Source organism: Gouania willdenowi, chromosome 18 (assembly GCF_900634775.1).
Source record: "Gouania willdenowi chromosome 18, fGouWil2.1, whole genome shotgun sequence".
Classification (NCBI taxonomy): Eukaryota; Metazoa; Chordata; class Actinopteri; order Blenniiformes; family Gobiesocidae; genus Gouania; species Gouania willdenowi.
Window position 1 is genome coordinate 172,940 of NC_041061.1, and position 25,083 is coordinate 198,022.

The 25,083-nt window shown below is 41.3% G+C and overlaps 2 protein-coding genes across 7 annotated transcripts; one reads left to right on the top strand and one right to left on the bottom strand.

Annotated features, from left to right (window-relative positions):
- Nucleotides 1–460: 460 nt before the first annotated feature.
- LOC114480112 (protein NLRC3-like) lies at nucleotides 461–18,103 on the bottom strand. 5 transcript variants are annotated; one of them, XM_028473959.1, is made up of 17 exons: nucleotides 17,976–18,103; nucleotides 16,930–17,020; nucleotides 16,737–16,837; nucleotides 15,834–16,043; nucleotides 12,132–13,713; nucleotides 11,274–11,447; nucleotides 10,261–10,434; nucleotides 10,027–10,185; nucleotides 9,376–9,416; nucleotides 9,185–9,214; nucleotides 9,043–9,101; nucleotides 6,913–6,974; nucleotides 6,543–6,760; nucleotides 5,136–5,398; nucleotides 2,538–2,654; nucleotides 1,429–1,585; nucleotides 461–938 (listed from the first exon to the last, which is right to left on the bottom strand). In XM_028473959.1, exons 2-17 carry the CDS (start codon nucleotides 17,007–17,009, stop codon nucleotides 610–612), a joined length of 3,756 nt encoding a protein of 1,251 aa, XP_028329760.1. In that variant the 5' UTR covers nucleotides 17,010–17,020; nucleotides 17,976–18,103; the 3' UTR covers nucleotides 461–609. The 5 variants fall into 5 exon arrangements, with proteins under 5 accessions (XP_028329760.1, XP_028329762.1, XP_028329759.1 ...); XM_028473961.1 differs by having other exon boundaries at nucleotides 16,737–16,841; XM_028473958.1 differs by lacking the exon at nucleotides 17,976–18,103 and having other exon boundaries at nucleotides 16,930–17,069.
- LOC114480132 (zinc finger protein 485-like) lies at nucleotides 18,004–24,667 on the top strand. Of its 2 annotated transcripts, none has more exons than XM_028473990.1 (6): nucleotides 18,004–18,220; nucleotides 20,082–20,163; nucleotides 20,235–20,317; nucleotides 22,109–22,350; nucleotides 22,429–22,565; nucleotides 23,582–24,667. In XM_028473990.1, exons 1-6 carry the CDS (start codon nucleotides 18,085–18,087, stop codon nucleotides 24,642–24,644), a joined length of 1,743 nt encoding a protein of 580 aa, XP_028329791.1. In that variant the 5' UTR covers nucleotides 18,004–18,084; the 3' UTR covers nucleotides 24,645–24,667. The 2 variants fall into 2 exon arrangements, with proteins under 2 accessions (XP_028329791.1, XP_028329792.1); XM_028473991.1 differs by having other exon boundaries at nucleotides 20,238–20,317.
- The last annotated feature ends 416 nt before the right edge of the window (nucleotides 24,668–25,083 follow it).

Sequence of the window (25,083 nt, forward strand, 5' to 3'; positions counted from 1 at the left end):
CATTGCCAACCGACCACTGGGTTACCAGCGCCCTCTGCTGGTTCAAACAAATATCTGACGTAAATACAGTGCAGACTGGTTTCTTTTTTAAAGTCCAATTGTTAAGGCACAAATACATTTTCAGTTGCACTTTCAAAAATTAAAAAGAACTATTATGCAGTTTTGCATTGTTTACTATAGAACCAGAATTTAAATTAATTCACTTGTATTATTCCTTTATTTATTTAGATTTAGATTTATTTTTAATTAAATTGCATTGTTTTGAATAGTTTATCAAGGGATTCTTTTGACAATGAAAAATAAAAGGAAAATTGTACAGTATTTTATAGTTTTTTCCCCCCAAAAAATAAAGGAATATTTTTCAATCATTATTTGTCTACAGTCCCATTTTGTAAAATAAATTGTGAGAGAATCGTATCGTGAACCCAGTATCGTGAATGAAATCGTATCGGGAGTTGAGTGAATTGTTACATCCCTAGTGGCTGATGTATGTGTTTCTGGGTTATTCAGATTAAAAAGAGAGTTCAAACAACGGCTGGAAGTCCCTTTGTGTCCAAGTGTGCAACAATTATTACATTAGTACCGATTAAACGTCGGGGGCCCCATCGCTCAACAGCTCTGGAGAGAACCCTGAGAAGGAGAGCAGTCCAGCTGTCTGTAGAGGAACGGATCCACCTCCTGGATGAAGGTCTTGAGCTCTGCACAGGCCTCGCTGCCTTTCCTGAGCACCATGTCTATGACCTCCCTCGCCTGCTGTGCTCGGTTCTCCCTCTGAGCCGACTGCATCTCCTCGTCTGTGATCACACCTTTCTGCAGCAGGAGGTCCAGGAGAGTTTCCAGGGTGGGCTTGCTCACTTTCTCGATGAACTTGTAGCGCACCGACTGTAGCGAGAACTCCCCAATGGTGGCGTTCCTGTCCGAAGGATCCCCCCTTTCACCTGGGGGAGGAACAGATGTCAAAAAGGAATAGCTGATAGCTTTTTGCTATATTTTCCAGACTATAACTTATAGTTATAATTTTAAACCTGAGAGCTGCATGTCCCTGTGAACGCACAGCACCTTCTCATTGAGCTGTGGGTGGAGCATTTGAATGATAACAAACAGCACTAATGCTACCATGAACGTTTAGTCTTGACGTGGCAGATGTTTACACTACAAATAATAGAAAAGTTTATTCCCATATGCACATGTCATTAAAGAACAGGTATAACGGAACTCTTGTGCATGTCCCAGAGTCAGATTAAATTAACAAATACAAACAACAGTATACGTAAAGGTGCAAAAACAAGGAAAAGACTCAACAAAAAGATAAATAAATATAACTTAAGTGTAATTTACATATTGCACATAGGTAAAATTGTCCAGCAAGGGGATGAATTTCTCAATGAAAGAGTACTGTGGTATCTGCCCTCTTTAATAAGAACATACCTGTAACGTATGTGGGAAGATAAATGTCTCGTACCCACACCACAAGCGTCATTTCTTCATTCTTCACCTTCAGGGTCACTTTCTCTAGGTCAGAGGTCAGGAAGACCTCGAACGTTGGATCGAAGTTCGGCCCAAACTTCTCGCGAAACTGATCGCTCTGAAATTAAACGTACAGCAGTACGACAGTCAGCGAGTGAGTCAGTGAGTGAGTCAGTGAGTGAGTCAGTGAGTCAGTGAGTCAGTGAGTGAGTCAGTGAGTGAGTCAGTGAGTCAGTGAGTGAGTCAGTGAGTGAGTCAGCGAGTGAGTCAGTGAGTCAGTGAGTGAGTCAGTGAGTCAGTGAGTGAGTGAGTCAGTCAGCGAGTGAGTCAGTGAGTCAGTGAGTGAGTCAGTGAGTCAGTCAGTGAGTCAGTGAGTGAGTGAGTCAGTGAGTGAGTGAGTCAGTCAGTCAGCGAGTGAGTCAGTGAGTGAGTCAGTGAGTCAGTGAGTGAGTCAGTCAGTGAGTCAGTCATTGAGTGAGTGAGTCAGTCAGTGAGTCAGTCAGTGAGTGAGTCAGTGAGTCAGTGAGTGAGTCAGTGAGTGAGTCAGTGAGTCAGTGAGTGAGTCAGTGAGTGAGTCAGTGAGTCAGTGAGTGAGTCAGTGAGTGAGTCAGTGAGTCAGTGAGTGAGTGAGTCAGTGAGTCAGTGAGTGAGTCAGTGAGTGAGTCAGTGAGTCAGTGAGTGAGTGAGTCAGTGAGTCAGTGAGTGAGTCAGTGAGTGAGTCAGTGAGTCAGTGAGTGAGTCAGTGAGTGAGTCAGTGAGTCATTGAGTGAGTCAGTGAGTGAGTCAGTGAGTCAGTGAGTGAGTCAGTGAGTGAGTCAGTGAGTCAGTGAGTGAGTGAGTCAGTGAGTGAGTCAGTGAGTGAGTCAGTGAGTGAGTCAGTCAGTGAGTCAGTCAGTGAGTCAGTGAGTGAGTGAGTCAGTGAGTGAGTCAGTGAGTGAGTCAGTGAGTGAGTCAGTCAGTGAGTCAGTGAGTGAGTCAGTGAGTGAGTCAGTGAGTGAGTCAGTCAGTGAGTCAGTGAGTGAGTCAGTCAGTCAGTGAGTGAGTCAGTGAGTGATAGCAGACTCTCTCACCATTGGCTGGATCTGAAGATCGTTTGGCTCACAGTGAACGCTGTAGTTTCCACCAGAGCTGAAGCAGCAGTAGGAGGAGACCTTCAATCGCTGAGCGTTTCCCTGCTGAGCAGCGACCTTCAGGAACAGAGTGAAGAACCTCATCATGAACACCTCCATATTTTCACAACAAAAGCCCATAAACTAATGAAATAAATGTCCCGACCGTAAATAAACCTAATGCATGATGTCTTAAACTGGGGCTGAAAGACAGAAAATAGGATAAGAACAATTTTGGACTCGTTTCTGTCGAATCGTTGTTTTCCCTCTGACTAAAACAGCGACAGCAGCGGCTCTACTCTGAGCCCCTCCCGGATGGCTGAGCTTTGGGTCATGACCCAAAGCTGATGACCATAGGTGAGGGTAGGAACCAAGATCCACCGGTAAATTCAAAGCTTCGCCTTTTGGCTCAGCTCCCTCTTCACCACGACGAATCACTGCAGACGCCGCACCAATCCCCCTGTCAATCTCTCGCTCCATCCTTCCATCACTCGTGAACAACCCCGAGGTAAATGAACTCCTCCACTTGGGGCAGGACCTCATCCCCAACCCGAAGAAGACACTCCACCTTTTTCCGGTCGAGAACCATAAAAGGATTTGGAGGTGCTGATTCTCATCCCCACCGCTTCACACTCTGTGACCCAATCCAGTGAGAGTTGAAGGTTACGACTTGATGGAGCCAACAGAACCACTGAGAATTCCAGGGGCCACAGTGGGGGACAGTCGCTCCAGTGGTATCTGCCATTGTGTCCTTGGGCAAGGCACTTCACCCACATTGCCTAGTATGGATGTTGTGTGTGTGAGTGAGTGTTGATGGTGGTGGGAGGGGCCGATTGTTCACTATGGCAGCCTCGCTCTTGTCAGTCTGCCCGAGGGCAACTGTGGCTACAGTAGTAGCTTACCACCACTAAGTGTGGAGTGAAAGAATATTGCCTTAATTCTGTAAAGCGCTTTGCGTGTTTATGATAAAATGCTATATAAAATCCAATACATTATTATTATTATTATTATTATTATTATTATTATTATTATAGAACCACATTATCTGCAAAAAGCAGTGACCTTATCCTGAGGCCCCCAAACAGGACCCCCTCAACTCCCTGGCTGTGCCTAGAAATTCTGTCCATGAAAGTTGTCAGAATCTGTGACAAAGGGCAGCCCTGGACCAGTCCAACCCTCACTGGAAACCAGTTTGACTTACTACCACCAATGCGGACCAAGTTCTGACTCTGGTCGTACAGGGAACGGACAGCCCATATCAGGGGGTCTGTACCCAATACTCTCAGAGAACCCCCCACAGGAATACCTGAGGAACACAGTCAAATGCCTTGTCCAATCCACAAAACACATGTAGACTATTTGGGCAAACTCCCATGAACCCTCAAGACCTGCTGAGGGTGTAGAGCTGGTCCACCCTCCACTCCAGTACCCCTGAATAGACCTTACCAGGAAGGCTGAGGAATGTGATCCCTCTATAGTTGGAGCGCACCCAGGAAAGAGGGACCACCACCCCAGTCTGCCAATCCAGAGGCACTGCAGAGTTGTGTCAACCATGACAGCCCCACAACATCCAGGGCCTTGAGGAACTCTGGGCAGATCTCATCCACCCCTGGGGCCCTGTCACTGAGGAGCTTTTTAACCACGTCAGCAACCTCAGCCCCAGAGATAAAAGAGTCCATTCCTGGGTCTCCAGGCCCTGCTTCTTCCCCGGAAGGCGTGTAAGTCAGTGGGATTGAGGAGGTCTTTGAAGTATTCCCTCCACCGATCCACAACAACAATAAGAAGTCGATCATCAAACTGCGGCCTCGGGTGTCCTGGTGCCAAGTGCACATTTGGACACCCTTATGCCTGAACATGGTGTTTGTTATTGACAATCTGTGAAGAGCATAGAAGTCCAATAACAAAGCACCACTCAGGTTCCGATAAGATTTCACTGTTGTTGCCAACGTGAGCGTTGAAGTCCCCCAGCAAAAAGAGGGAACCCCCAGAAGAAGGACTCTCCAGTGCTCCTTCTAAGGAATCCAAGAAGGGTGGATACTCTGAACTAATGCTTGGCCCATAGGCACAAACAACAGTCAGGATCCGTCCCCTCACCTGGGGGCAGAGGGAGGCAACCCTCTCATTCACCGGCGTAAACTCCAACGTACAGCCCCTCAGCCAGGGGTAATAAGAATTGCCACCCCTTCACGATGCATCTCACCTCTAGAGAAGACTGGCCTCTGCTTCGGGCCTCGCCTGACTGGTGACCTGACCCAGTCACCAGGTGCATGCCTACGAGCCTCATCCCCGGGCCTGGCTCCAGGGTGTGGTCTCGGTGGCCCCCTGGGCAGGGTACACTACTCTCTGAACCACTCTCTTTCTAACCCTTCCCCCAGGATCAATTGGCCATGGGGGACCCTACATGGGGCATTGTAGCCTGTCGTCATTAGTGTACTAAAACCCCTCCACCACGATAAGGTGGCGGTACACGTTTCAAGTCCTGAAGACTAAAAGGTAAATTTTTATGATATTTTTTAATCTACCAAGTTTTATTCAGATACTTTTGACTCAGTGTTGAACCTCAGTCACAGGAACGTTCTCCGGCAACAGGAACACGTCCAGAACTGGCGGTCCACATCTGGGAGGTCTCAGGAACAGCATCACCTGCCCGTGGATGGACCGCGAGGTCCCGATGAGCCTTTGGACGGTGTCCCAGAGGAGGCCGAAGGCGGAGAGGTGAGGGACCTTCAGCTCGACGTGGGTTTCCGTCACCCTCAGTGGCTCCAACATGATCATACCATCCTCAGAGACGTGAGCGACCGACAACAGGTTCAGATGTAACCCTGCAGCAACACAAACACAGAGTGGCTCAAACCTATTGTAACCATCTCACAACATTTTAATATTCTGCTCTGAATTGATAGAAGCATTGATAGATGCAGTTATTTTTCACACACTTTAGTTTTATATGAAAAATTTTTAATATTGTTAAACCAGACCCTCCAGGAAATCGCGATGCAGCGATTGCAACAATTAATGCAAATTCAGCCAATCCCTACAAATTCAGCCATGCAATTCTGTCCAATCACCGCAAATTTCCGCAATTTTAACCAATCTGATTAAAGATTCTCGTCGATTCTGCAGCACATTGTGGCTGAAGTCCGTCTGCTTTGTGTGAACCACATTAAGTTCTGCAGTCACCCGGTGCGACCGGAATCACCATTTAGTCTGGTTACAGACTGTGTCACAACAGCCAAACTGACTCTTTCGAGCAAAATAGAGACAAACGTGTCTCACGAACGCAACTGGTTAATGATCTTCTGCTGCTCTAGAAGGACTTTTAAAGATAATAATCTGATTAACCTCTACTATTATAAATAATATTTGATAGAGCCTCGTTACAGGTATCGTCTAAAACGGTAGCAGCGGCCAATATCATTGTGCTTGTGCCCCCTGGTGGTATCTCCACATACACATTTACAAATGACTGAACACGAGTGTATTTATGAGATTCTCACAGGAAAAGAAGCATTTATGTATTTTAGGATTTTTTAGTTTTTGTTTCAAAAATGTAAACAAACTAATTCTCTGTAAAATTCTCTGCAGTGGAAACCTTTAAAATGTGATGAAAATAATCCACATCTTGTTAGATTATTGTGAATCTGAGCTCTTTTCTGTATTGTTATGAGAGAATTCAAAGGCAATCAGGTTTTATGGCAAATTGACCAGTTTAGGCAAAGTTATAGTAAGTAATAAAACCTCAAAATGCAGAAACTTTTGCAGCAGTTTTTTTAAAACAGTCACAGAAACTGGCCTCAAAATCCTGGAGGGACTGTTAAACACACTTTACTGATGTACGAGAACTTTTACTGATGTTGGAGATTAACCAGCTGATGGCGCCATACTTCACTGTATGCTTCATATATTGCTTTGGTGTCTCACAAAGCTTCAGTTTCTAGAACATGATGTCAAACACGAGGCGCTCACCCTCCTCCCTCTCACAGTGAGGCAGCTGGAGGCCACGGATGGCATTAGCTGAGCACTCCATGTGGAAAAGCGGTCCTGCGGGCGTCTTCGTTCCGGATGACTGAAGGAGGCCATCGTCCCATTGGACCATCCGGTAAACTAGCTCCGCCTCCTGGTTGACATCAAACCTGATCCTTGTGATTCGACAGTGAAACAGACCTGCAGCAGGAAACCTGAACCTGGAACAAAAGGAAAACCACAGCCATCAGAGAACATCACCAGTCCTGGTTCTTAGTCCCATTTCTTGGCTTTGAGCTTCTGCTGATCTACATTTATTTACAGATGAGTGTATATTGGCGTGTGTTTGTGTGTAGATGACGCACACACACACCTGTATGAGATCCGCATAGACTTTGTTTCCACTTCAGGAGTGAATATCCTCATTTTCAATGGCTGGAAGCAAAATACAGTGAATTATCTTCAGTTCAGTTTATTATTTTATCTATTTGCAGTATGAAAACCACATTGGAAAAAATATGGAAGGAGCTCAAAGTTCATAAGAACCATACCATCTATAAAAGCAAACTTCTCTTAGAATGTTCATAATTTTCAAAACAAATTTAGGATTTCTGTTCTTCAATGGTGCGTCTGACACACACATACACACGCACACACACACACACACGCACACACACACACACACACACACACACACACACACACACACACGTTTGACTGATACTCAGAGTTTAAAGAGTCGAACGAGCGAGTGTTTGAAAGATTGAAGCTCAGAATTGGGTCACGATTCAGTAAAAACACTCTAGACCAGTGTTTTTTAAATGAAGGCACGTGTACCCCTAGGGGTACGTGATGGCACTACAGGGAGTACTTGAGGAAGAGAGAGAGAGAGAGAGAGAGAGAGAGAGAGAGAGAGATGTTTATGTTTATTGATGTTTATTCTAAGTTAAAAATGATAATCACACTAAATATTACCAGCAACTCACAAAATAAGAGCACAATATAGTGAATAATAAAAAGAACAGACAAACAACAACATAATACACAAAATGACACTAAAACACACACACTAAGGGAGAGAAATATTTACTATTACCAGCAACACACAACACTAAAACAAAGACACTAAATGAGAGAAAAAACACACAAGATCACTAGAAAATACACAAAACTAACAGAGAAACATGGATAAAAGAGAAGAAAAATGTATTGAATAATAAAAAGAACAAAGGAAAATACAAATAGAACAAAATGGAGGATATAAATGATCTTGATTAGAACGTGAACTGAAAACACTAAAGTCTTGGTCCCACATCAGGAGAGAGATGATAGGAAATAAATCTATACAGGAGGCACTAAACACTGTTTCATTCACTTATTTACAAAAGGAGATTCTTTAAAATGTGCTTTATCGCTCATTCATTTCATCATTATGATCTATAGATGTTTTTTCACAGAATTCTAAGCAAAATATTGTAGTCAGACATAAGGTGGGAGAAATAGGTGCTTGAGCCAAAAAAGTTTGAGAACCACTGGTTTAGACCACGGAAGGCTTTTTACAACCTGTCTCTGTGAACAGAAATAATTCACAAGGTCACATGATCCTCACTGACACCATAACACCAACTGGCCCGAGTCGGGTCTGTTTTGATAATGACATTAATTATTCATAGGCGTCTCCTTTAAATATGAATACGTTGACTTTGACTGTGTTTAAAGGCATTTTAATGTCAGTTTATCAGCTGTAACTTATGACAGAAAAGTCCAGAAAAAAGCAGTAGGCTTTAAAAAAGGGTATAAGGCTAAAACCCGGTGACGCGCAACACCTGGGGGGTCCCCCCCCCCCCCCAGTACCACTCCCAGTACCACTCCCAGTACCCTGGACACAGGACGTTTAATTCATGATTCATGATGATATTGATCATAAATGTTTTTTTTAAAAAAAATACATATTCAATTCCATAGAGAAGAATTAAAATCCCCCTCAAAATCTACTTTTTTCAAATTTGGTCTGTGAATTATTCTTACTAGCAATTCTTTTCTTTGTTGACTCTTTCTTAAAGATCATGTTTTTTTTAATTTAGTTGAATTCAGTAATGTTGTGACTGTTAAGATTTATTATATTATTAGGGAAATGTTTAGAGAGAATGATTGTTTTCCTTCAGTTGCAGCCACCAGATATTAGTTTGGACCAGCAGAGGGCGCTGGTAACCCAGTGTTTGGTTGGGATGCAGCTATTCTGGGTCGTGAAGAAGAGATGCTATGCGCTAGCAGATAGAGTTAATAGAAAAACGTGACTTTTACAGATATTTACATAATATTACAGATATTATTTAGGTGCTAAAGGTGTAAGCAATCATTTGTGAACATGTTTAAGAGTAGAAGGCGGTCAGAAAGAGAATAGTAGGTGATCCGTGCGCCGCCTACGCTTCTGGACATCCCTGATATGAATCATGACGCCTGTGCTACAAATAAAGCTCAATAATTAATGAATTAATCTCACCTCTGTTTGTTTAGTCTCCGCCCACTCTTCAGGCTCTGGAGCTTTAACTTTACACTTCCCTCGAGGTCAGAGGTCAGAGGTCAGGAAGCACATACAGTAAACCCGCCCACTTATCCTTTCTCATCCAATCACATCCCCATACCTGTGTCGTCTTCATCGTGGTCTTTATCATCTGCTCAGAAAAAACACAGTAAACAACAAACCAACGTTTACAAACGTTTCAACTTTTGAAGCAACATTTGGTGCAAAATGAAGGATTTTTGTCTCAGAATTACAAAGATAAAATACTGCAACTTCCTGTAGGGACAGGAAATAAACCCTGAATATACTCACCACTTTGATGTGTGGACACACCAAACGTTCTGTTGTTTACGCTGCACAAACAAGCACATACTGTACATCACAATGTGGAGATAAACAAAGTGAGAAGGTAAACAACAAACATACAGTATATAGAAGGTAAACAACACACATACAGTATATAGAAGGTAAACAACACACATACAGTATATAGAAGGTAAACAACACACATACAGTATATAGAAGGTAAACAACAAACATACAGTATATAGAAGGTAAACAAACACAATGTTTTTTGTAAACAGACCCAATTTTTAGTTCTTTACTTTTTTAGGAAAGCAGACCCCTTGTTTTCTTTTTCCCTTGTGCCTTGTTTACTTGTTTGTTTGTTTGTTTATCATATGTTGACTTGTTTATTGTTTGTTTTTCACATGTTGACTTGTTTATTGTTTGTTTATCACATGTTGACTTGTTTATTGTTTGTTTATCACATGTTGACTTGTTTATTGTTTGTTTATCACATGTTGACTTGTTTATTGTTTGTTTTTCACATGTTGACTTGTTTATTGTTTGTTTATCACATGTTGACTTGTTTATTGTTTGTTTATCACATGTTGACTTGTTTATTGTTTGTTTATAACATGTTGACTTGTTTGTTTATCACATGTTGACTTGCTCACAGACCTGAGGCTGTGCAGGTGGCCTCCCTCTCTCTGCAGCAGCTGTAGCTCCGCCTCCTGCACTGGGTTCAGCTGCAGGTTGAGGTGACGGAGGCTCCTGTTTGACCTCAGGGCGGAGGCCAGAGACACACCCCCCACTTTGGAGAACCTGCAACTCCTCAAACTGAAGCAGCACAAAGAGGTGAGTGATAAGCCCCGCCTTTCATTTGTCAATAATGTTAAGTGTGATTCTGTCCACCTGAGCGTCTCCAGCCTACAGTGGGTGCTCTCTAAGTAGCCACAGAGGATCTTCAACCCCTGGTCCTGTAGGGGGTTGTCACTGAGGTCCAGATGTTTCACCTCACAGCAGCTGGACTTCAGCGCAGACACCAGAGAGGAGACGCAGGAGGAGGACAGACCACAGCAGCTGAGTCTGAGTATAGCACAGTTACCAACGTCACCACAACACCACAGAGGGTCGGAGGTCAATTACATTTTTACATTACCCATGTTTAATTACAACTCAATTATAACTATGTTGACTGGCATTTTTTACAATTACAATTAAAATCACAATCATTTTTCCCCTGAAAGTTGATTGTGTGCTTGCAAGAGTGTTAGTGTGTGCGCAAGAGTGTTAGTGTGTGCGCAAGAGTGTTAGTGTGTGCGCAAGAGTGGTGGTGTGTTAGCGCAAGAGTGTTGGTGTGTTAGCGCAAGAGTGTTAGTGTGTGACAACATTTTTGGCCCACACACCTCACAACATCCCGTGCATGTCAAGCATAAACAAGGCTTTAGGTGTTTCTCTCCTGTGCGTATTCTCCGGTTCAGGCTCCTGACAGGCCATGATGTCATTATTTTTGGGCTGTCTAGAAATCACAAAACATGTGGTTTTCCCAATGCCTGTAAATGTAATTGAAATCTGTGAAAATGATAAAGCACACTTTTAATTTGAAACGCCTTTGTATATAAACAATATAAGATGTAGATTTGATCAGATTATTGATCAGATTATTGCAGTGTGAGGATCGGACACATTCATCTGTTCGAGTCACTGTTAAAATATCTCTTTTTTTCCTCAGATACTAACGAGTTCCTCTGTTTATATCTGAGCCCATTTTATTGAGGATAGAATTGTGTGAGTGATGCTAAAAAAATCAGAATCAGAATTATTTTATTGATCCCAGGGGGAAATTGCTTTTTAAAGTTGACTAATAATATTCGTGCCCACCCATGGTTTTTACAGCCCCCCTAAAGACAGAGGTTTGGACTGACCCCAGAGCCTGCAGACGACAGTGTGGACTCCTCAGTCCCACGCAGAGTCGCTCCATGTGGTTGTCCGTCAGGTGGTTAAAGCTCAGGTCCAGGTCCGTCAGGTAGGAGGGGTCAGAGGTCAGTGCGGAGGCCACTACCTCACACAGCGACTCAGTGAGGCCGCAATCGTACAGTCTGCAAGCACACGCACACATGAACTAATTAAAAAGGAGAAGAGTAATAAGGAGGGGCGGAGTCAAAGTCAGTACACTACATAAGTTATAACAGCTAATGCTAAAAGCTATGTCAGCTAATGATAAACATCAGTCCAGTGATTTATTGTGTGAATGCTAAATCTGGGTTTATAATATCTGATAATCCTCACAGTTGGGTTGGTGTTCACAAATAATGCTATTGCTGACAGTTAAGTCAGTTACAACAGCTATTACTAATGCTAACAGGAAGGTCAGTTATAACAGCTAATGCTAACCGTTAGAACAGTTATAACAGCTATTACTTATGCTAGCAGTTATAACAGATATTACTAATGCTAACAGTTAGATCAGTTGTAAAAGCTAATGCTAACAATTAGATAAGTTACAACAGCTACTGTTATGGTGGTTTTAGATGAATGAGATGAAGTCCAGCTTTAGGGTTGCTGGTCAGATGCATAACATAGCAGAGTCTCCTCAGACAGATACCTTGGTGAATGTTATCAGTGTGTTGTGGAATCTGGCCTTCTTAGGGCAGTCTGACCAGAACTGACCAGGAGAGAGTTCATACTAGCATACATATTAGCGACTACTGGAGCTGTTAAACCTGACTCTCTTTTTCCTGACTCTGATCTGAACGGTATTCCCTGCTTATACTAATACTCACATGGCCTTCCTGCAGTTCCTCACTGCTGGGATCAGCCTCCGTCGTCCTTCCTGCGAGGTGATGAACTTCTCCAAGTCCAGCTCTTCGAGCGGCTCCGCAGACATCAGGAAAATGAAGGCCAGACCTGAGCAGTGGATCTCAGATAACTTCCCAGATAGGCGCTTGGACCTCTGGAAGGCCTGGACCTCCTGCTCCACTGACAACTGGTTCATCTCCATCAGGCAGTGGAAGATGTTGATGCTTCGATCAGCAGAGATGTTACTCAGGTTCAGCTGCTTCAGGTTCTTTACGATCCTCTTGAGAACTATCGGACCATTCTCTGCCGGACCCAGAAGCTTAAAAAGGAGCCTCCGGTTGGATTCCAGGGCGAGCCCATGTAGAAATTGGACAAACAAGTCCAGGTGACCGTTTTTACTCTCTAGCGATTTCTCCAAGGCTCTCATCAAAAAGTCTTCAAGAGAGGAGATTCTGTGATTCCCAAACATACTGGACACCGTCTCCAGGAGACACATTGGGTTTGAGAGGACTTGCGTCCAGGTCTTTCTAAAGAAGCCCTTCAGCAAAGCCGTTTTTCCGTTGGAATGGCAGTGGGAGGCATAAACCGCAGCCAGGAACTCCTGCACGCTCAGATGAACAAAGCAGTAGACCGGTTTCTTGAAGATCACGCATTCTTCTTTAAAGATCTCGGTGCAAATTCCAGAGTTCACAGAGGCTTCGGTCACATCCAGACCGCAGAGTTCCAGGTCCTCCTGGTAGAACATGATGTTCCCGACGTTCAGATGCTCAAACGCCAAACGCCCAAGGTTCAGCAGAAGCATCTGGTCAACCTCCGTTAGCTCCTGATGTGCCTCCATGTACTTCTGATGCTTCCTCCTCATCTGGACCATCAGGAAGTGCGAGTACATGTTGGTCAGAGTCTTCTGAAGCTTGTCCTCCTCGCCATCGGCCAAAACTTTTTCCAGAACCATGGCAGAGATCCAGCAAAATATGGGAATCTTGCACATGGTGCGAAGGCTCCTGGAGGATTGGATGTGAGAGAGGACCTTCCTGCTGAGCTCTACGTCGGAGAACCTTCTCCGGAAGTATTCCTCTTTCTGGGAATCGGTGAATCCTCGGACTTCGGTCATTCTGCTGATGTACAAAGAGGGGATAAGATGGGCCGCTGCCGGTCTGGAGGTGATCCAAACCAGCGCCGATGGGAGAAGGTTCCCTTGGATTAAGTTCTTCAGGAGCACGTCAAGCGTGGAACTCTGACTCACGTCAAACACCGGCTCTCCTTCCCAATAATCCAGCTTCAGCCGGCTCTCGTCCAGGCCGTCCAGGATAAACAGGAGCCTGAGAAGAACCAAGTCCTGGGCGGAGACCTTCTTCAAGGTGGGATGCAGGAGGTGGATTAGCATCAGCAGACTGAGCCGCTCGCATCGGATCAGGTTCAGCTTTCGGAACGACAGCACCATTACCACGTCCACATCCTGGTTCTCCGAACACTCCGCCCAGTCCAAGGTGAACTTCCGAACCAGGAAGGTTTTCCCAACTCCAGCGACACCGACGGTGAGGACCAACCGGATGCATCTCTGACGACCTGGAGAGAAAGCATGAGGCGATTAATCGATACAAATCGGGTATCTAAATAATAAATATGTGATGTGAGTGTATCGATTCATTCAGTGTGCATCGGTATTTACGGGTGAAATCCAGAGCGTGCCTACATCAATAAAATCCATCGTTGCATCCATTTTTTCACGTATTTTTGTTTTGCACGTGTTTTTTCACGCATTTAATTTTATCCTGTGTTTCCGAGGCACATTGAATGCACCATCAGTGCGTCCCTACTTCCTGGAAGCCGGTGTCATGTACTGAGTGCGCATTGTACTGAGATTGTATATGCGCATATATGCGCATGCACGCACATGCGCACTACCGGAACATTTATTTTTGCTTAGAAAAAATAATAAGTAAAAAAAGAATTAGTTTTTGTTTATTTTTGTTTTCAAAGTGAACAGAAACGTGTTTTATTTGTTTATTGGATTATGTTAGGGTTAGGGTTATAATCTCAGTATGGAGGTAAACTCAGACCGTGAGACCGGGAAGTATGACAAATTTAGGAGCTCACCTAAGGCCTCCGCTGCTCCCGCTAAATCAGATTCCTCCGTGGCAGAATACAAACCGAGCACCAGCAAAACAGGTGAGAGAAGTATCGCAAATGTATTTTCCCAAGGCGCTACTCTAGTGCTACCTGTGCTAAAGCAATAAGTGATGGCAGCTCCTACTTCATTTGTAAAGACATCCAGCCTACTTTAGTATCTGTCTGGCAGACAGTAATATGGACATTGTACTATTGAAAGTCTCACTGTAAGTTACTCATTGAGAGTGATTGTTGTTGTTGTGACAGTTTGATAAAAATAGTTCCAAATGTGAGGAAACGATTCCTGACGCCTATCGCCAGGAGGGACGAAATGTATCGCTAATGTATCGTATCGCCTGTAGTGTATCGAGATAGGTATCGAATCGTCAGTGATGGAGATTCACATGCTTACTGGAGAGCAAAATCATAGACGTACAAAAAATAGATACATTCTTTGACTTACATTATTACATTACTGATAAAAAAGTAGTTAGCATTATCGTTAGCATATAAAGAAAATTAAATTACTGATAAAGTAAAATTAGAATTAGAATTGTCGTCTATAGAGGCCATTACTGATAAAGAAGAATTGGCATTAGCATAATTGTCTATATAGGCTATTACTGATAAAGAAAAGGTAGCATTAGCATTATCATCTAGCATTTGCATTAGTGTCTATAGAGGCCATTACTGATGAATAAAAGTTAGCATTAGCATTATAGTCTATTGAGGCCATTACTGATAAAAAGTTAAGGTTAGCATTTGCATTAGTGTCTATAGAGGCTATTACTGATAAATAAAAGTTGGCATTAGCATTATCATCTATTGAGGCCATTACTGATAAAATGTAAGGTAAGCATTAGTGTCCCTAGAGGCCATTACTGAAAAGTAAAAGTTAGCGTTAGCATTATCGTCTATAGAGGCCATTACTGATAAATAAAAGTTTGCATGAGCATTATTGTCTATGGAGTCCATTACTAATATATACAAGTTGGCCTTAGCATTATCGTCTATAGAGGCCATTACTGATAAAAAGGTATAGTTGCCGTGAGCATTAACATCTATAGAGGCCAATAATGATGAAGGTAATGTTAGCATTAGCATCTAAAGAAGCCATTACTGATGAAAGGTAAAGCATCTACAGAGACCATGACTGATAAATAAAAGTTAGCGCTCGCATTATCATCTATAGAGGCCATTACTGATAAATAAAAGTTAGCATTATCATTAGCATCTAAAAAAATCTTACTGATAAATACAAGTTAGCATTAGCATCATAATCCACAGAGACCATCGGTGATGACATTACAGTTAGCATTAGCATCATCATCTATAGAGACCATAAGTGATGACATTATTTTTAGCATTAACATTATTGTATATAGAGGCCATAAGTGATGACATTATAGTTAGCATTAGCATCTATAGAGGCCATAAGTGATGACATTATAGTTAGCATTAGCATCTATAGAAGCCATAAGTGATGACCATTATAGTTAGCATTAGCATATATAGAGGCCATAAGTGATGACCTATAGTTAGCATTAGCATCATTGTCTTTGTTATGTTTTTGTTACCAGTGAAAATGTCGCAGACTCTGATGGTGGTGTCGCGGAGATCTTTGTTGCCAGTTTGGACGCTAGTTTCTTCCTCTGTGACGTGAAGCTCGGTGAAGATGCGACTCAGCAGTGTCTCGCCTCCTGATTGGTCGCCTCCCTCGGTCACATGTTCACAGCTGGATTTCAGAGCCAGTCTGTGTTCATTTAAAAGCTGGGGAAGAAGAACATCTGAGAGAAGAAAAAGAATGAAAACAAGATAGAAAACAAATAAAATAAACAAATTAAAACAATACCAAAAAAAAAAAAATACTATAAATTTGAAAGAGAATCTATGAAAGTCAGAGTTAAACAACTTCTACTGCTAACTATAACTGGCTATTCAAAGCCGACTACTAATGCTAATGCTGATAAAGTGCCGCGGAGATACCAATGCTAATGCCAACTATAATGTTATCACTTATGGTGTCTATTGACACAAATGCTAAGGCTAACTATAATATTTATCAGTAATGGTCTCTATAAACATGAATGCTGATGCTAACTCTATTGTTGATTAGTAATGGTCTCTATAGGCATGGATGCTAATGCTAACTATAATGTTATTACTTATGATGTCTCTAGACGCAAATGCTAATGCTAACTGTATTGTTCATTGTATCAGTAATAATCTCTGTAGACACTAATGCTAACGCTAACTGTAATGTTGATCAGAAATAGTCTCTGTAGACATCAGTTATAATGCTAACTTTAATATTGATCAGAAATAATCTTTTTAGACATTAATGCTCACAGTAACTGTAATATTGTTCAGAAATAATCTCTGTAGACAATAATGCTAACACTAACTGTAATATTGATCAGTAAAGGTCCCTGGAGACATTAATGCTAATGCTAACTAATGCTAATGCCTAAAAGTCCTACCGTGTTCTTGGACCTGAGCATCGATGCTACACAGCTCAGTTTTTTCGCACTCAAATCCGATGGAGTCCAGTTCCTTCAGGTCGTCCTCGGTCCATGTCCCCCTGACAACAAAGCAAATGTTACCATGGAAACGTGATCATGAGGGAACAGTTCCTCAGGATCAAAGGAGCTGGTTTTGTGTTTGGACTCTTACTGGTGTGACGCCTCACTCCACACTTGTTCAGACGCATCAGAGGAATCCAACGGTTCTCCTTCATCCTTCGACTCACTCATCGTCCAAACAACTGACGACAACAACAGTGTGTGAGAAACAAGTGTGTGAACTTCCCTAAAACTCAGCTCATCGCTCACAGGAAGTCACATGACTCGTCAAACTGAAAACCACAGAGCTCATTTTTAAACCAACATGATACATTTATATGTGAGTACAGGCAACAACGTGGATTTATACATTTAAATATACAGTATAGACATACAGTATGTAGAGGTTCTTCAGAAAAATACCCCAAAATAACACAATTATACAAAACAACAAGAAAAAACACTCAAACTTTGACTGAATAATGCACAAAACAGCAACAAAAATACATATAATAGACAAGAAAAAAACACAAAACGACTCCAAAAATATACAATAAAACTCTGTAAGTGAAATAGTCCTGATGAGTAAATTAAGAATAAAACTACATTGTATTTTAGTCTAAAAACTATTAAAAAAACAAAGTCAAAATTAAAACTTAAATGCACACACAAGAAATACACAAAAAACATGCAAAATGATTCAGAGAACACACAAAACGGCTCGAAAATCAGATACAACAAATACACAAAATTACAATAAGAAATAAAAAAACACAACAAAAAATACTCAAAATGAACAAAAGTCAAAAGACTATGAATAAAACTAAAAATTAACACATAAAGGCACACACAACAAATACACAAAAAAAAAAACCAAAACACAAAATGACTCCAAAAAAGAGCACAATATGAATTATAAAAAAAAAACTAAAACTAGACTTAAACTAACTTAAATAGTCCTAACTACGTTACAAACTACATTTGGACTTTGTAGTTTCCTGTGTTATTGCTCAGATTGGTCTTTATTCTAATTCTAATTCTAAGTTCAAACTCACTAAATATTATTTCCAAACTGTCAACCCAAAGATATTAAATAAATAAATAAATAAATAAATAAATAAATAAATAAATAAATAAAGTGACGTCAGGAGCCGGAACCTTTTATCGGGTCCTTGTGTCCAGTCGGAGGACTTGTACCGTAGCGACACACAGCTGTAGCTGAGCACAGCTAACATAGCTAAAGCTAAAGCTCCAATCATCGGGAAACATGAATAAAGCAGCCGAGTTCCGCAGCTTCGTCAGCGGCCGACTGAACGCAGCGACCCGGGACATCTTAGCGGCCTTTGACCGGCTGATGGAGGAGTGGGAACCGCAGGTTGAGGAGACACACTCAGCACTGAGGGGTGGGTTACTGTCAGTGACGTCATTAATATTATGTCAGCATTAGATTAATAACCAGTTAGCATTAACACAGGAAACTATAAAATAACTTGTTTTTAACTTTTTATTGTTGTTTTGTGTATTTTTACTCATTTTCTTTGTTTTTATTCTTGATTTGTTTAATTTTTCTCTTATTTTATTTTTAATTTTTAAAAAAATCATTTTGTAAATGTCACTGTACTTATTCAGTATTTTTAGTCATTTTGTCTGTTTTTTTGGATATATTATTTTATTTCAATTTGCCAGTTTTTAGTTTGTTCTGATATTATTCAATTTTAAGCTACAGAAGTTGGCAATAATACAATAATAGTTCTAATATAAATAATTATATATATTATAGATTTAGTTTGTCTGCGCTGTGTATATCAGTGGTTCCTAATGCTCCACCTTAGAGTTTTTTATACTGCATTTTATTTGAACGAGATTTATATTAGAAAGTGTAGAAACACATTTATTTGATATTTATAGTGTGTCACTTGTCATAATAATAATAATTATTATTAACCAATTAATAGACATTTCAGGCTAACCCATTTTAATTCCAGGCTTCCCCACATGGGGTCCCACCCCAAGGTTGAGAAACACTGGTGTATGTGGTGTAAAACGCATTCATTTCCAGACGTTTTAGAGCATTTTGACTGATTTTCAAAGACCCACAGAATATTTTACACTATAACAATCTGAATTCTGACAGATAAAAGTTTCTACTTTCATCAGAAAAAATAATTTGGTTTCTATTTTGTTTTGTTCTTCTGTAATCAGACGTTAAACAGAGGCAAGTTTCACACAAATCACCAGTTTGTGACAAAAAGCTGAGAAAAACGGCTTTTTCTGAAAAAATCTATTAGTGACTTTGAAGCAATTTATTTATTTTTTGCTTTAGTGACACATCATTAGTTTCCTTCTATAAAACAACACTGAGACCAGGCTTTTGATGGAAAAATCATTAATATTTTACTATCTATGTCAGAGTTGAATGGATTTCTTACTGTATTTTGGCATTCCTCCAAGTCTCTCCCCCATCATTCTCCACACACACAACTTCCTCCTCCTCCTTCTCCCGGACATGCCGAGTGTCACTGCTTGCCCGTTTTTTTTTTTAATCGTTTATTCTCCCCATCGTGACACTCTGAATACTCCACTTAGTTCCACACAGGCTCTGGTTGAGTGTGAGCTGGTGGAAACTTCAGTATCAACTCTCGTAGCTCCATTTTCTGTCTCGTAAAGTCCTTTCCTCTCCCTCTGAGCTCTGCCCATCACGGGTGAGCTCTCATCTAAAGGTGCTCTGCTGCCACCTACATGTCACAGTTGGTCACTACATCACATTACAGCTTAGATACTGATGAGTCATCTCCGCCAGGGTGTTTTCTAGTAATCTCCTTGATAAAACGTAATTGACAAATTGTCTCGTCAATGGCACTGAGTGAGTTAAGAATCAGCAGTAATGGCAAAACAATGAAATCATACTATAAACAAGTGTTAATGGACTTCCTGTTTAGCTTCAGTCTAGCGTGTGTTAGCATGTGTTAGTGGTGTTAGCATGTGTTAGTGTGTGTTAGCGGTGTTAGTATGTGTTGGCGGTGTTAGCATGTGTTGGCAGCGTATTTGCATGTTTTAGCATGTGTTAGCGTCTATTAGTGTGTGTTAGTGTGTGTTAGCGTGTGTTAGGGAACTGATAGGTTTTCACCTTTGTGCACAAATACAAGTGAAATATTACATAAAATGCTAAATATCGGCTGATCCAATGTAGCCTATCAGATCGGTGAAAAGCCTAGTATTAGCATGTGTTAGCGTGTATTAGCATGTGAACCTTTTGTTGTCCAGGCGCTAAGAGCAGCTGCTGCTTGTTGGAGGAGGAACAGAAAGAGGAACGTCTGGAGAACTTGCAACTGGCCCCTCCCCTCATGTGAGTCCCTCCTCCTCCCCCTCCTCAGCTGGTCCAGGTCATGTGATGTAAAGTCAGTGTTGTTTTTCCAGTAGAACTCAGAGCTCCAAGAAGTGGATCCACCTCAGGATCAGGATCCTGGACCAGCCTGGAACCAACGTTGTCTCCAAGAATGGTACGAGGCCCATACGACGGTCCCACACCTGATAACTCTGAGCTCTAATAACTGTACACGTCTTTATCTGATGGTTGGACCTGGAAAATCATGATATATGGAACAGAAATAATAACAAAAATAAAACACAATAACCACCAAGAGAAAACAGAAATAAATCATTGAAAATAAATGAATAAATCGGACTAAAATGAATAAATATATCACTATAAATATATAAATGTGAGAATCAGTCGTGAATAAATAAATCCATCTAAAAGTAATGAGTAAATAAATTACTGTACTCTAAAATAAAAACAATAAATAAATATATAAATCAGTCTAAAATAAATGAATAAATCAAGGCAAATGTACTGTATTTGTATAGCACATTTCATACACAAGGAAACTTAATGTGCTTTACATGATAAAACATTCAACTGTTTAAAATCAATAAGAACATTTAAAATCATCAACAAACACATGACATCATCATCATGACCATAAATCTCTATCAATCATACACAGTAGAGAAAAAAGTTCCTTTAACTTTGATTTAAAAATGTTCACATGTGATGCTGACTTCAGCTCTGCTGCAGTTTGTTCCACTTCTTTGCAGCATAACAACTAAACACAGCATCACCATGGTTACTGTGAGCTCTGGGCTCCACTATCTGACCTGTGTCCATAGATCTCAGAGACCTGCTGGGTTCATACCTGACTAACATCTCACTGATGTATTCTGGACCAAACCCATTCACACATTTATAACCAGCAGCAGAACTTTACAGTCTCCTCTGAGGCTGACTGGGAGCCAGTGTAATGTGTTCTGACCTCTTTGTTCTGGTTCAGACCTGAGCTGCAGCGTTCTGAACCAGCTGTAGATGTTTGATGAAGACCATTACAATAGTCCAGTCTGCTGGAGATAAAAGCATGGACCAGTTTCTCCTGATCTTTCTGAGTCATTAAACCTTTCACTCTGGAGATGTTCTTTAGGTGGTAGAAGATGTTTTTGTGATAGATTTGATCTGATGCTGAATGTCAGATCTGAGTCAATCAGAACACCAAGGTTTTTGACTTGGTCTTTATCTTCTAAAGATCCAGACTCAGATACTTGCTGACAGCAGTCCTCTTTTCCTTGTTACCAAAGACAATCACCTCCATCTTGTCATGGTTTAGTTGAAGGAAGTTTTCACTCATCCAGCAGTTTACTTTTTCTAAACAGTCACACAACACCTCAATGGGACCATAGTCATCTGGGTTCAGTGATAGATATAGTTGTGTGTCATCTGCGTAGCTCTGATAATCAACCTTACAGTTGTGTAAAATTTGTCCTAAAGGAAGCATATAAAGGCTAAACAGAAGAGGTCCAAGAACAGATCCCTGAGGAACCCCACAGGACATTGGTAATCTGTCAGATTCAAAGTTTACAATGTTTACAAAATAACTTTGATCCTCCAAGTAGAACTTAAACCATTACTTTAACATTTAGTCCAACCCATGTTTACAATCTGTGCAACAACATTGTATGATCTACAGTGTCAAATGTAGACTTAGATCCAACAGAATGAGAACAGATACTTTTCCTGAATCAGTGTTCAACCTTATGTCATTGATCACTTTGATCAGATCAGTTTCTGTGATGTGATGAGAACCAAAACCTGACTGAAATTTATCAAATATTTTGTTGAATGTTAAGAATTGACTCAGTTGGTTGAAGACCATAAATCAGTCTAAAATAAATAAATAAACGGTCTAAAATAAATGAATAAGTCTAAAATTAAAGCATAAATCAGATCTTTGTCCTCTCAGTGCTACAGAGGTGTCCTGTCCTGGTGCTCAGATGTTCTTCAGGCCTCAGTGAGGAGAACTTCTATGATCTACTCACTAGAACGTTCCCTCAGCTCAGAGCCAAGCACCTGGAGCTGCTGACCTCTGGACCAGCACCAGGACCTGGACCTGGATGGACCCTAAAGCCTCTGAGGGAGGGGAGGAGAACCCCAGAGCTGATCCAGGCCAGCATTAAGAAGTCCATCCTCTTCATCAGGATGAAGGTGGGTGGGCGTCGCCCTCCTCAGAGCTCACACTGAGAACATCTGACCTTTAACCTTTGGTGGTCTGTATTCACCCAGGAACCAGAGGAACACAGCAACATCACCAGCAACATCACCAGCAACATCACCAGCAACATCACCAGCAACATCACCAGCAACATCACCAGCAACATTCAGTCCTCCAGTCTGAAGGAGGAGGCGGAGCCAGAAGAAAGGTAAGTTAATAATATCCACTGTTATCCAGGAAGTGTATTATTATTTGGGTCATAGTATAAAGTCATCTTAAACCTTTGTTTTAATCACAAATAAAATATGTTCAACGTGACCAAAAAATGGTGAAAAAGAGTTAAATGTTGCAAATTGTGGATAATGGAATTAAAAAATGGAGGGAAAATTAGTTTGAACTGGCAAAATGTGGGCAATAAAAATCTTGAATGTAGTTAAATTGGCAAAAATAATCATGAAATATAGTGAAAATATGTTAAAAATGACAATAATGGGTCAATATATGTGACATTAGATGTAAAAGGTTTATAAGTGCTGAACATGTCATTAATGTAATAATGAAACTAACCAGCAGGTGGCAGCAGACAGCACTGATGAACTAAACCATGTTTCTACTGGTTTGTTTTATTTTTACTGGTTTCAGACTCATTTAATAGTATTTTAGTATTTGTTACTGGTTTTTGACTGAATTTAAAATGGTTTTAAATGGATTTTGTTCTGTTTCATGTTTTTAATTTTGGATTTGTTGGTAGTTTTGTTTTTCACTGGTTTTAAACTCATTAAATGATCATTTGTTCCTGAACAGCTTCCAGTTTAGTTTTTATTGTCCCCTAAAGGAAATATTACACTGTTGGAAAAAAGAAAAATACATGAACATATTCAAATATAACAATATTTTTTATCTTAATTCATGTATTGAATAGTTTAGTGTAGATGGTTTTTTCAAATTTATTAAATACTTTTATTAATTATTGATTAATATTAATTGTATCATATTTAATTAATTTTAATCTATTTTTTATTCAATGATTCATGATGAAGACATTGTAAATTTTACTTTAAGTTGTTTTTTTTTGTTTTTTGTTTTCTTAATTTTTTACGTTTCCCTTTTTCTCTTCTTTCTATTTTTTTCTTCCTTTTTTTAAGATTTCTTAGATTCTTTTGATTCATCATTTGTTCCAACCTTTCCTTTAGTCCATGTTTCCTTTACTTCCTGTTTCTGCAGCGTTGGCGTCAAGGAGATGGAAGCGTGCGCAGTGGCTCCGCCCCCTCCCTGTGAGATGGACGCCGCGGCCCTGGAGCCGGGCGAGAGCGACGAAATGTGGACTTCAGTCGGGAAGGAGGAGGAGCTGAAGCAGGATGTTGTTTCTAAACGGGAGCAGAAGAAAAAGAAGAAACTGGAACCAGGAAGTGCGTGTGGAGTGGGCGGAGCCTCCTCGGAGTCGGCGGAGCTCCTGAAGGAACATTTTCTTGTGCAGCACGGACTAGACAAACATTCCCGTGAGCCTCCGTACGAGTGCACCGAGTGTGGGGAAACGTTTGTGTTAAAGGAATTGTTTGAGGATCATCAGAAGGTTCACGCTGAGCTCCACAGATGTTACATCTGCCACCGAGCGTTCCCGCGCAAAGAACAGCTGAAGAGTCACCGCAAAACGCACAGTCAACAGAAGACGCAGCAGTGCGGCGTGTGCGGTAAAGTTCTGGTTGACTACCGCTCCCTGTCCCGCCACATGATGGTGCACTCCGGGGAGAGACCGCACGGCTGTCCTCAGTGCGGGAAGAGCTTCAAGCTGCTGGGAGCGCTGCGGCAGCACCAGAAGATCCACACGGAGCGCCAGCGCTCCTTCCTCTGCCACGTCTGCTGCAAGATGTTCCTGACGAGCCAGGAGCTCAATAACCACATGAGCACACACTCGGAGGAGAGGCCGCATCTGTGCGCCCAGTGTGGGCGGGGCTTCAACAAGAAGACGGCGCTGACACTGCACCTACGCACACACAGCGGCGACGCCCCCCACCGCTGCTCGCACTGCGGCCGCGGCTTCAAGCGCCGTAGCAACCTGACGCAGCACCTGAGCGTGCACACGGGGGAGAAACCCTACGTCTGCCCCACATGTGGGAAGGCCTGCGCACGCAAGGTCTACCTGAGCGCGCACGTGAGAACGCACAGCGGGGAGCGGCCGTACACGTGCGCCGTCTGCCACTGCAGCTTCAGCCAGAGCCACAGCTTGAAAACACACATGAGGAGCCACCAGGGGGCGCCCTCTTCCTCTGATGGGAAAAATCTGTAAATAATAAAAGGATATAAACTGTTTTCCATGCAAAAGTTTTGTTGTCGTCAGTCACCAAAGATCAATAAATAAGTCTTAGTCGAGCTTTTCATCACGTGACAAAGCATCAGCAATAGCTGCAAAAACTATTTGTAAATCAAACTAAAAACACATGAAATATAAAGCAGCCTCTGTGTGACCATATTTACTGAGAATAGATTAGTGTATCTAAATCTAAATTTTAGACTTAACATTTAGATTTAATATTTAACATATAGATTTAGATTTTATATTTAACATTTAAGATTTACATTGAACATTTAGATATCAATTTCATATTTTGAACATAGATTTATATTTAACATTTAGATTTAATATTAAACATTTAGATTTACATGTAATATTTAACAATTAGGTTTAGATTTAACATGTATGATTTACATTTAAGTTTTAGATATAG